At 40.4% G+C, this 13,343-nt stretch overlaps 1 protein-coding gene across 1 annotated transcript in view; it reads left to right on the forward strand.

Moving 5' to 3' along the window:
- The window catches only part of myb (v-myb avian myeloblastosis viral oncogene homolog), a 10,495-nt gene extending 1,434 nt beyond the window's left edge, over positions 1-9,061 (forward strand). Inside the window, 15 exon segments of the mRNA XM_060938537.1 lie at positions 1,155-1,272; positions 1,582-1,653; positions 2,322-2,414; positions 2,823-3,043; positions 3,165-3,227; positions 3,229-3,385; positions 3,720-3,788; positions 3,955-4,059; positions 4,317-4,544; positions 5,755-5,882; positions 6,113-6,224; positions 6,358-6,477; positions 6,616-6,699; positions 7,107-7,211; positions 7,702-9,061. Of these exon segments, the coding sequence (XP_060794520.1) occupies positions 1,155-1,272; positions 1,582-1,653; positions 2,322-2,414; positions 2,823-3,043; positions 3,165-3,227; positions 3,229-3,385; positions 3,720-3,788; positions 3,955-4,059; positions 4,317-4,544; positions 5,755-5,882; positions 6,113-6,224; positions 6,358-6,477; positions 6,616-6,699; positions 7,107-7,211; positions 7,702-7,815 (1,789 nt within the window). The 3' untranslated portion in view covers positions 7,816-9,061.
- Positions 9,062-13,343: the final 4,282 nt, after the last annotated feature.

The raw sequence follows: 13,343 nt of genomic DNA on the forward strand, positions 1-13,343 counted from the left end.
TCACGTGAGTAACGTACAGAGAGTTATATCATATATAATGAGTGCCCTGTCAGTGCGGCACGAGCGCTCTTGTTTTCACTCACTGCTTGATTGCATGGTAAAAAAAAAAGGGAAGAAAACAAACCTCTAAAAATAAAAAGCAGCGTGCATTTATTTTAAGTTTCTAAACAAAATCATGGGTGTAGAATTATTTATCATATATTTAATATACACACATATCTATCTATCTACTGTATATATATATATAGTGCATAATAGGTATTTAAATTTAGCACAGTTATGAGTAATATATAAAGTCACATAATCAACACTACAATATACATTCAAAGTTTCACAAGAGTTTTACACTCATTCCAATCTCTCTTGATGAGAAAATAAGCTAAAACTGTTCATATAGCAATGAATCTGTAACCACAAGATCTTTTTTTTTTCCCTTTCATGAGGTGAACCCGGTCAATTCAAACTGACCTCTTCCTTGTTTTTTATCACGAAGCAGTAACGATAAGCACAAAGCTTGGCTAGATATACACACATCGTATATAAAGTGTGATACAAAAGCCAGGTGATACAAAAGCACGGGCTTCCAAGTTCCACACATGCCATGCTTTCTTCTGATTGGCCGAGAGCCGGCCAGGTGAGTTAGTTGAGCGTGTGGCTGTGACAGGACACGAGCAGGTCTGAACATGCAGCAGTGGGGAAACAGGGCCACTTCACGTTCATGTTCGTGTGTATCTGTGGAAACCAAAAACATCAGAACAGGTTTCTCTCAGTGTGCTGGCACTACAGGTTCATCCGCTTTACTTTTGTTTTGACTGTGTTATCGCTCAATTTTTCTATTATTCATGACAGTATGACTAGGGGGCTGTTTGTAATTCGCTATACGTCATCTTCAGTCTCTTTTTTGATCATAATTGACTCAGGTTCTTCTCTCACTTATTATACTTCTCTCTCTCTCTCTCTCTCTCTCTCTCTCTCTCTCTCTCTCTCTTTTCTACCTCATCCAAACTTTACTCCTCCTTTCTCTTTCACCTTCCACTTTCCACATGCTCCTTTTTTACTTTACCATGTACCTGATCATCCCCTCCCTCTTCCTTTCTTCTCTCTCTCTCTCTCTCTCTCTCCATCTTTCATCCCCACTTTCTCTTTTCCTGTAGTGTTTACAGCAGCGATGAGGACGATGATGATGTGGAGATTTACGATCATGACTATGATGCTCCATTAACCAAAACAGGAAAACGACACCTCGGCAAAACACGATGGACGCGCGAAGAGGTACACAGAAGCACTGTTAAAGTGTTAAACTATGCTTTCAAGTTATGTGTTTTTTTTTAGTCCTCACAACAACATGTGATGCATTTTGCAAATTTGAACTATGAATATATATATATATATATATATATATATATATATATATATATATATATATATATATGTGTGTGTTAATGTAAATATATATTAATTGATGCTTTTTGTATGCATTTAGAGTACATATGGTCCTAGTGAGCAGTCTAGAAAAACTTAATCTACCTTTTTTATCAGTTTTTCTCGAATAATGAGTAATGTTTGGCTTGTTCTCAACAGGACGAGAAGTTGAAAAGACTGGTGGAACATCACGGATCAGAAGATTGGAAAGTCATCGCCAACTTTTTGCCTGTATGTTTTTGTGTGTGTGTGTGTGTGTGTGCATTCTGGGACTTAGGGGGGTCAAACTAGATGAGGTGTGTTAGATATAAGTATTTGCATGTCAATGGCTAGAAGCTTCAGGTAGTATAGATGCGCTGGTTCATGGCACAATTTGCATAGTTGGGCATCCCTTTTAAATTTGCTCAGCCTGGGCCAGTGCCAGGGAGGGTGGGGAAGTTGCTTTGTTTCAGAATCCACTGTGCACCTGCTCACACACACACACACACACACACACACACACACACACACACACACACACACACACACACTTGCACGGTGGCAGCTTGTTTTGTTTTAGAAACCGATCTTCTGCATTGTATAAATCACTGTAAATGAGAATGAGAAAGTGGGGACGTTTCATTTCTGAAGCACTCGTAGGGGAATCCACGCACCTGGCCATCTCAGCAGTCTAACACCTTCAGTAATTCATGCTCCAAAACACCAACCACACAAAACACTTACATCCTGTTAGCAAATTACACAGCACAAACACAGCAGTGTTCATAATGTGACAGCGACCTTTGCTTATTCACACCAGTGACATCCTGTCAGTCTTATTTACAGATGCGCCATAATTAAAACTTACCGCATGCGTGATTACACTTTCACAATCTCTGAACCATCCTTGCTTGTTACAGAACCGCACAGATGTCCAGTGTCAGCACCGCTGGCAGAAAGTCCTCAACCCAGAGCTCATTAAAGGACCCTGGACTAAAGAAGAAGACCAGAGGGTATGTACATTGCCTGAACACTGTGCAAAACCAAATCAGGACCTAAACGCAGCTTAGAGATACGCCATGCTGTGTGAACATTTCAGCAGAAACAAAACTGCTGAGTGGAACTAATGATTAACTGTATGGAGCAGGTGTCTAAGTCTGTGTCTCTGACTTTATGGCCTGCCGACAATCATTGGCAGGTGGATATTACAGATATTTAGTTAAATAGCACTATCTATGTGTTGCTTTAAGACTGTTACGCAATTCAAGTTCCCCTTCTGTGTGTGTGTGTGTGTGTGTGTGTGTGTGTGTGTGTGTGTGTGTGCACATGTGTTGCTCCCCCAGCTAGCTCCATCTTGCCTTCCTCTACTCATACAACTCTCTCTCTCTCTCTCTCTCTCTCTCTCTCTCTGTCCATCATAGGTGATTGAGCTGGTGCAGAAATATGGTCCAAAACGCTGGTCAGTGATAGCAAAGCACTTAAAGGGGCGTATTGGCAAACAGTGTCGCGAACGCTGGCATAATCACTTAAACCCAGAGGTAAAGAAGACGTCCTGGACGGAGGAGGAAGATCGTATCATCTACCAGGCCCACGAGAAACTCGGCAACCGCTGGGCCGAGATTGCTAAACTGCTGCCTGGCAGGTTCGAATGATAAACCACTCAAGCTGGATGATATGATATTCTTAACTTATTACTTTACCTTCACTTGCTCAGTGTGTACAATATATCTATGTCTCATAGTCAGTCATCCTCTCGTCCCCAGAACCGATAACGCCATAAAGAACCACTGGAACTCTACAATGCGCCGTAAAGTGGAACAAGAAGGCTCTGCAGCACACACCTAAAGTCAGCTCATCGCCGATAACCAGCGGATACACGAAACCTTCACACCTGCTCAGCTACAGCCACACCCCAACCAGCAGCTCCATGCCAGCCAGCCCCATCACTAACCAGTACCCGTACTACATCCCCGACCCACAGCGCGTAAGTATTAGCTGTTTCTACATTCCACTCATCATCATGCACGTGACAAAAAAACACCGTACTGAGGTTATATTGCTGTACGTTATTATGCCACGATTTATCAAAACACCCACAGGAATATGTGAAATCGTGATATTTAAAAAAAATAAATTTGCGAAAGTGCTTATTTGATTATAATATTTAAACGAACCTGCTCTAGGCACATTCAGTGCATTCGACTGAAAATTCTGTCCATGCAATACACTTCGAGCATTATAGTGACTCAATGAGACAGTATGAGGCTGTCATCATCATCATGATGAACTCATTATCTGTTTCGTCATCGGTTGTTCAGGTGCCGTTTCCATTGGCTCTGCAGCTAAATATTTTCAACATCCCTCAACACGGCACTGCAGCTATACAGGTAACTGAGAAACGTGAACTCTATATAATAATTATAATTTCTTTTTTTTTATTTTTAATTATTTTTTTTATTTTACTGCAGCGACCCTGGGTAAAATTGTGCGGATAGATGAGCAGCAGATATTTAATCCTAACTCGTCTCGTCTCTTTGTGTTTGCGTGCTTCAGAAACACTATAATGAAGAAGATCCCGAGAAAGAGAAAAGAGTGAAGGAGATTGAGATGCTTCTGATGTCGACAGAGAACGAGCTGAAAGGACAACAAGCACTACCCGTGAGTGTGGGTGTGTGCGCGTGTGTGTGTGTGTGAATAATTGGAGGAAGCATCTGGGGGTCTATTTCACATTCTAACTGCTTGACTAAGTGATGCAATGTACCCTTATCACACCACAAACTCTGTTCAACCCCTTGTGCAACACAGAAACCTCCACCTCTCCCAAACACATCATTCAACAAGTCAAGTTCCCTTTCTCTCTCTTCTCTTCCTCCATCATTTACTCTCTCTCTTTCTCTCTTTTTGCTTTCTCACAGATCTCTATGGCCAGTTACACATGGGGTCGGGGCTCTTTGACTGACACCTCAGTAGGCGTGGCTGTCTCCGTCCCAGCCCCACCCTTAGAGCAAGGCTGCCTTCCAGAGGAGAGCGCTCACGGCAACACAAACAGCCCAAACAGTAGCAGCGGTACAAACGGCGGCAGCAGTGCAGGCAGCAGTGGAGTCTTGGCAGCTTTACCAGAGTTCATTGATGCCATTGACTCTGTAAGAAAATTTACCATAAACATGTATAAGACAATTTTTTTTTTTTGGGTATTATGGATGTGACATACTGGTTTGCAAAAATGTCTCACTTCCTGGACAAGCTTAGTGTCAATTAGATAGTTTGCACTTATTCAAAAGTACAGTATGCATTTACATTCATAATGGACATGAGGAAAATATAACATTGTAGAATATCAATGGGAAGGCAAACTAAATCTTGTCCTCTCTGCACAATCCTGATCTTCTCAGAACATCCCAGCATGGGCCGACAAGATTTCTAATAGGAGTTTGACAAAAACGCATAAGGCTGCAAGCTTGAACGGCGAGGACAGCAGCTTCTTATTATTCTTGTCTTGCTCCACGCCTAAACGTTCAGACACGAGCAACCTGCCCTTTTCTCCCTCTCAGGTACCACTGAGAGACCCGAGTCATCAGTAGTGCTAAAATCAGTCTAGTAGTTTTGCCTGGTTGTGAATCACACTGATTATTCTGATCAAGTCTGCTCCACAAATCAAGACGTAGTCACATTTAGAGGAGTAATCATGTCATCAATCGTTTCTTGGCCTTGTTCCTTCATGATTTTTTTCATTATCTCATCTCTAACGATCACGTAGTACAGTATGTCTGACATATAAATAGGAGCATGGTACTAGAGATTATACCTCTGGCATTGCATGCACGCTTATTACATGTTTAAGACATCTTAATTCAGCAGTCGTAAATTCAGTGAACAGGACCGAACTGGCTTTCACTGAACAAATACTTTTAAATCAGCGTGAATGCAAAAGTGACCATCCTCAAGAAACGTCCGAACCTTTAATCATTCTGTCACTCTTTCAGATGCTTAAATATGAAAATGAAATTGAGAAAGACACCTTTTAGAGAATCCACAACGTGCAAATTAAAGAACATTTAATTCTTTTTCCTTTTGCATTCATGATGCTAATGTTCCATTCTGAGCACAGATTAGATAATATAATAGGTTTTGCATTTCTATCAGAGATGGGGAAATTAGAAAACCTCCATTTTTCAGATCTTCTTTCATAACTTGCATGCACCTTTCTAAAACACAGCTGCGTTTTCTGAAGTGTATTCTGTGGCTGTTTGTTCCTTTACACACTCGTGCGCAGGTGTGTGATGAAGTATGTTTGTCTGACAGTTGTGCATGATCTCCAACTTTTTTTTTTTCTTTTTTCTTTTTTTTTTGTAGTTCTTAAACGCTTCCGTGAGTCCAGACTCGGACAGTCAGAGTCTACCGGTCTCACCCTCCTCAGCCGTGTGCTCCCAGAAGCCACTGCAGCCCGAACTTGCTCTGCACCACCAGAAGGAGAACGATATGTAAGCTTCTGTTTTTACTGCATTAGACCTTAAATAAACTCTTTCACACAGAACAACAGGATTATCTAATCAGTAAAATGAAAAGGGTAAAGGATGCACCTTATTGAAGTATACAATGACAGAACACTGATAAAGCATTCCGCACTCATAACTATTAAAAACTACAATTTCGTTAATGCTATTTGTTACGAAAAAGCTGTTAGGTCATTCCCAAATCGCCTCTTTTGCAGGTTCAGGACTCCGACTCTAAGGCGCTCCATCATGGAGTGTTCTCCTCGCACTCCTACTCCATTCAAAACAGCACTGACCCTGCAGGACACCAAATACGGACCACTGAAGAGGGTAAGAGTTTGTGTATTAGTTGCGTGTGTGTGTGTTTAATATGAGACTGATGGTTTAACATCTATATGGAAGCAGTTGTTGTGTGCATGTGTTATAGTGTCTTAATGGTAACGAACGTGTGTGTTGTGTTTAGGCTCACAGCCCTCCTGTAGATGCAGTAGTTGGGGGAATTAAACAGGAGCCTCAGGAATGTGAAGTTAGTGTCGGAGGAGCACATCATGACCAGCCATCGCTCAAAAAGATTAAACAAGAGGTGAGCCTTTTTTTTTTTTTTGGTATATGTACCTATATATCTTTTATTACGTCTTATGTCATGTAGTCTGTAATTCTTTTCCACTATTACAGTATGTACATGCAAAAGACAGTGAGTGAGCTTGAATTGTGTTTGTAGGTTGAACCAACATGTCTGCAGTGGGAGGGACAGAATCTTCACGCCCAGCTTTTTCCTGCAAGTGGCCCCACCCACAACATGCCAGTGAGTGATCTTTCACTTACAAATAGGCGATATGACCTTGTATTGATATTGCAATAAATTTCACAGTACACTTTTCTGAAAAGATGTGCATATCATGATTGTTTCTGTAACACGGAGTGACTGTTATTGCTCACAGTTTGACACTAAAATAAATAAAAAAAATCTTTGCCTCTTGAATCTGTTAGAAAATTCAGGCAAAGCTAAATATTATGAAAATGTCTTTGAATATTATGAGATGATATCACCATCATCCAGTCCTACTTTTCATCTCTATCCTCTGTTTGAACATCTTTACTGTAGGTTAAATACAGAAAGGAACTTCTGCCTGAGCCTGACCCTGACTCTGACCCTCTGTGGTTTATTAACGGTGTAATATTTGACCTCTGTGCTGTTCCGGCTCTTGACAGGATCTGTTGACGAGCTCAGCGCTGATGCTGCCCGGATCAGAGAAGAGCGAGAACGGAAATAAAGCCGCTCAGATCCCTCGCAGAACTCTGGGTAGCCCGGCACAGGTAACACAACCTCTCCATACGTCCTTCTATCTGTTGGGCTGCTGTTTATTAAGCAAAGCATAAATGATTCTTGTGCAGGTCTGTAAAGGCACAAAATGAGTCCAGATGTGGAGAAGCATAGAAATTTTTTTTTTGGGGGGGGGGATATATATATTCAGTGATTAGAAAGAAAACACAGAATCTACTGTAGTAAAAGTTCTGGAAATTATTTAATGGTATAAGATAAAAAAAAAACCCTGATCCTAATTATCTCCATCTATTATTCTTCTATTTCAATGTTTCCTGTTTTAATAGTAAGCAAGAATTGTGTTTCGTTTAGTATAAAGGTATTTAGAATGGGCTGTAAATGTGTTTACTTTATGCTGCAAATCCAGGTGTTGTATTACGCCATAAAATCATAAAATGACGCTCATCATGTTCTTTATCTTTGTTGTTCTTTCCCTCTTTCCTCTTACTGCTCTGCTGTCCTCTTACTCCTCCTCCTCCTCAGCACGTGGGCACATGGGAACAGGTGCTTTGCGGGAAGACCGAGGACCAGCTTCTTCCCTCTGAGCCGACACACAAATACCTCAACAACTTCTGCTCCCGCACGCTGGTCATGTAGGAGACACGGGGAGCGTCGAGGAGCGTCGGGGAGCGAGGTCAAGACACAGAAGACAATCATTCTGCAATAATGGAAAGAGAAAACACTCCATGGCCACTCCTAAGGCGGGGTTGAGTCATTGTGGTACGTGATTTGGGAGAGGCGTAGAGCCATTCATTTGACTGCACAGCAATCTATTAAGTTGTGCTTTTCCGTGTTGGATGTCAGCCAACCAAAGAAAACGAAACTCGTTTTGTTTTTCTACTTTTTCTATATTGTTTGCGATCCTTTATTTTTTAATAATATTGTATTATATATTTTGTATTATACATGGGGAAATGAACTGTCTATGAGGGCTCTAATTGTATGGATTTTAATATAAATAACAATTTGTAATAATTTATTATTTTGTATTAAGAATAATTAAATATGACGGGCGCATTTGTCAGTGTTGGACCCCAGTATTCGTGTATCCTGCTAATCTCTAGTGTGCGTTAACTGTAAGGAGCGTGTTTTCCTTCGAGCATTACCATGATTTACACCCTGTAGCCCAGCAGTGCTGCCTCAGAAATGACACAGAATGATGTTTAAAAGTGCGCTACATAAGACTCATTCCGAACCAGTCCACTGATCAGAGTACAAGTGCCTCATAGTACACATTGCCAAGTTCAGAAATAATGTGTGTCCTTGTAAAGACACTCAACATTTCACTAGTGTTACCATTTCAGAAAAAAAAACAAAAAACAAAACTCCGGGATATCAAGCCTCGATATCAACAAAGCTACAAAGCAAGATTTCAATTGAACAAAAATAAGTGTTTTTGATTTACTACCAAGCTAAAAACAAAACGTTTACCAAGCATGCTTTCATATCAAAGGCCTCAGTGACAAAAAAGAGCTTTTGATCTGATGAGACATATTTTTTTTACACTTAATTTCATAACACTGTTTTTTATTTTATTTTTTTTTTATAATCCAGCGTGTCAACGGTATTGCTAGTTTTATAAACACTGAAATTCTTGTTTGTTTTTTTTGTTTTTTTATATAACTGTGCCTTTTGTTTGTGATGTTATGTGCTTTTGAGACCAAGACGATCACGGCCAATCAGAAACATTTAGCGGTAACATTTTTGTTATTTGCTGCCTTTTTTTTTTTTTGTATTAGCGCAAAGTACAAACACTTTTTTTTATATACAACAAACATTTTCTACACGTTTTTTGATATGACCTTTTTTTAAACTGCCATGTGAATAAAGTGTGTTTTTGGAACGTTCTGTGGTTTTCTGTGTTCTTCCTTAACGTGACAAACTTTCTCCATCCGTTTCATCTCCTCTGAGTGAATCACGATTTTATTTTAAATGATCCAAATATTAAGTGCGTTACGTAAACGTGTACCATCAGGGATTTTATCAGAGCCTTTTTATTTCTGAATTTTCCAAAATGGAGAACCCAGTGATTATCAGTTAGTGTTAAAATGCTGAGTCAACATTTTATATCATATTAACAGTGATGTTCCTTGTTTCTTTAAAATTGTGGTTAAAGTTGTGACTGTACATTTTTAACAATGATCTAAATTAAATTAAAATTAAACTTACTCAAGTGACTCGTCGGTATGGGTGTAATCTTAATACGTAGATTTAATTCGAGCAATTTGGATAGCAGTTGAGAGTCATTCAAAATGTCACAAATATTACTTAGGGAAGAAAAAATGCTATGACACAAAAAAAATTGGACCCCATCCCACTCCACTCACAGGTGGTGTAGTTTACAGACAATTTAAATATGAACTTATTGTCAATTACACATTGAGGTTTTTATTTATACCTGACTCAGAATGTCACCAAAGCTCGATTTAAAGTGCTGATGACACGAACATGACTCTATGCAATTTCTTAAATAAACTATACGACATGGCAAACATGTTAGATTTCTGTTATAATTACGTGAAAAGAAGCTGTTGTTACGCGAATATCCAACTTAATTGCACAGCACAAGAAAACTGGGTCCGTGGCTCGCGGCCATGCTGTGACGTCAGCGGAAGAACACGCTGTGGTTCACTGGCTGTCTATTCAATGGAAATGGCGCATGAAAACGCCGGTGAACTCTCTAGTGCTAGCTCTTCCTCTTCTGGGAGTCTAGAATTGTGTTGTGAGTGGGATAGATCGGAAGAATCAAGTGATGACGAACACGGGTGCATCCAACTGTACAGGTTTGAACCTGTTACTGTGCAATCTGAGAGCGACTCCGACCCCGAGATGGACAGCGGACAGGCAGACAGCCCAGCATTGAACACCACAAGGTTGGATAACAAGGATTGGTAGGTCAACCCGTATTTGTTCAAAATGTTACGGAATCAATATTTTAATATTGTGTATTGTTGTCTTGCATGTGTAAACACTGCTTATATCATAAGCCGTATGCTACACTGAATACATAGTTCCTAATGGAGCATGCAAACGGCTAACATAATAAGCTTACGACTATGCCTGATCCGTGATACATTTAGGATAATATTGGCAGGCACGTCTTCTAGTTTATGGCTTCTTAGTTTTATCCATGAATGAAGCAAAATATTTGATAACCTACATCAACGTAAGCAAATGACAATCTGTAGCCTACTTGTCTGGCTAAGTTAGCTTTCCCTCAGTGTTTGCTTTGAGAAACAAATTCTTTCAACTTGGCAATAAGAGACCACAATGCAAAGGCAAAATCCTACAACTGCTACTACAAATCTGTCACATCAACAAACCAGCAAGTGAGGAGGAAGACGAGGCGATATGATGCCCATACCCATAGATCAGTTTTTTCTGTATTAGTACTAAGAAGACGTAAACAAACCATCCAACACCATCGAAGACAGTGCAAGCTTTCACAAGCAAATACATGACTGATATCACGCCGACTTTATGATTACATTTATGATTATCATAAATGTGTACTCTATGATGTGTACTCTATGAGCGCTCTGGAGCGAGTCACTTCCAAGATGGCCGCACAGACCGCATGGTTACTATTTTTAGCATCATGTCGGAGCACTCTATAGCTCTACGTACCTTTATCTTATGTCGTTTCTCAACACATGTTCTGACAGGAGGACTGTCTTTGGAGGAGTCGCCTTGTCCCAGGCGACTGCTGGATCCGGCATAGCTACTAGTAGACCCCTTCCGGAATACTGTAGGCACTGCTGATGGTAGCAGCACACGTTTGTGCTGAACTGAACACCCAAGAGATTCCTTTAAGCTGGGAAGGGTGTCAAAACAATCCAAATCGAAGTGTTCAGAGCACAGGACGGATGTTGGTGAGGGCTCCCACTTGTCACGAGTGTGCCTGACTTGCTTCACCCACTTCGCATGCAGCTCGGGATCTCTGGGAAACCTGAATAAACTTACCCCATCCTTGTGGGTTTTGGAGCAAAAGCCGGCAACACAACGCGAAGGCATAATAACTATATATATTATAATAATGTATAATAATAATACTAATAATGATAAACTGAACACCTCTCGCATCAACAACAAACTGGTAAGTTAGGAGGAAGGTTCTTTCGCTGACGTCATATAGCCCCTCCTCCTCTTTCGTCTCCTGGGTGCTGCAGCCCCGTCAAATTTGCCCAAATAGCCGCGTTTTTTATCATAACTTGTAAAATAGGCGCCTTTGTGAATTAATATATGGATCATCGGGAATTACTTTTTATGTTATAAAACGTCACCAAAGATGTCAAAAACGTGTCATCAGCACTTTAAATAATGTGGCTTTTTTTTTGTGATCTATCAGATATATATACCACGACTCGTTCAGCTAGCATGATACTGAACGAGTCGAAGACGAGTAGCTGAATGGAATATATCTGATATACCACGAAGAAAAGCCAGCCAATATTATTATTATTATTATTATTATTATTATTATTATTATACATACACATTCGATAGAACAATTACAGATTTTACAAAAAGTTAAAAACAGGTCTCTGTCTGCTTTTCCTCACCTCCAAGTAGAACTTTGACAATATTTCAGCTATTACTCTCTTTTTCAGTTTTTCGATGTCCATTGGTATGTTTTTCTCTTGTACATACGCATAAAGAATATCTAATGAAGTTTTGGTCACCTTTCAGGTGTTCAGCACGTCTTTTTCTTTCAAAATTCTCTCTAAATCTCCCATTTTTAATGAAGCAAACCTGGCGGCCATGTTTGTTTACAAACCGTCACAATCGCTCGCTAGTTTTATGTCTCTGATGTGTCACTTTTCCAGTTTTTCAATGTCCGTTGGTATGTTTTTCTCTTGTAAATATGCGTGAAGAATATCTAATGAAGTTTTGGTTGCCTTTCAGGTGTTCAACGTGTCTTTCTCTTTCCTGGTGAACAAAGAAATGCTTCTGCGCATGCGCAGGAGAAAACTTTCTCCTTGAATATTCTCGTCAGCTCCGATGTGTGACGTCACGTTGTCTTGACGGCCATGTAATATTGTAAACCATATTCAATGCTCATTCTCCATTGGATAGAGTGACGCAACACGTGTAGGATAAGCGATATGCTAACAATATTGCATGCTATCGAACCAGATGAACGAAACCCGAGAGAAGGGAATAGAACACGTTTTTATTCAATCGAAAAAGTGTCCTGTGTTTATAATAATGATCCTTATTTCATGCGAAAAGCACAGTAATGTTACTGTACAGAGTGCCAGATTGTAGCAGAGAAGTGTTTACAGCATTCGTTAAAGATAACCATGTGTCCTTGTTCACATGTAGGCCGTATATGAGTAAGTAGGGGAAAGAGCGCACCGCCTGTAGTATTCAAATAGAAGAGAGAAGTTTGTGCTGATAGAGTGATCAGAGGCGGCTGATAAAGCTGCGTTCAGGAGCAGCGGGTGTGAATGAGAAAAGCTCATTAACGTCCTGCATCATGACTTATAAATGATCTATCAGCTGCCACAGTAAACTCCTCCAGCTAGTACACATGCAAATGCCTGTAACTGTATTCCCTCCGGCTGTGCAGTAGTTTCCCTCATCAAGGGCTACTGCGGCTCAGCAGGGCACCTGGACTTAAACTACCGAGACAACGTGTGTGCAATAATATGTCACCCGAGTCATCAGTCACCCTGTCAAGGTGTCAAAGTAAAAGATATACTGGACACTCTATATACACAACAGGCACCTTAATAGGAACACCCTATACACCTGCTCATTAATGTAAGTATCCAGTCAGCCAATCAGGTTGCAGCGATGCACTGCGTACAGCATGAAGAGCTTTAGTTAATATTTACTTTGGCCATGACCACGCCCACTGTAGCCTCAGATTCCTGTTCAAGCGGAACCCGATTTAGTCTTCTGCTCTTGTAGCCTGTTCATCTCAAGGTTCGAGACATTGTGTCATGCTTTTCTGCTCAACACGATTGTTAAGAGTGATTATTAGTTCATCCGGCCGACAGGTGATGAGTTTATGCCATCATGTGTTGTGTTGTCTGTCGTCCGTCCATCATCCATCGTCCACATTTCAAGAAAATCACTTCTTCCGTCTCAATTCTTCATCGATTTTTATTCTTTTTTCC

The sequence above is a fragment of the Neoarius graeffei genome, chromosome 13, assembly GCF_027579695.1.
Source record: "Neoarius graeffei isolate fNeoGra1 chromosome 13, fNeoGra1.pri, whole genome shotgun sequence".
In the NCBI taxonomy this organism is placed as follows: Eukaryota; Metazoa; Chordata; class Actinopteri; order Siluriformes; family Ariidae; genus Neoarius; species Neoarius graeffei.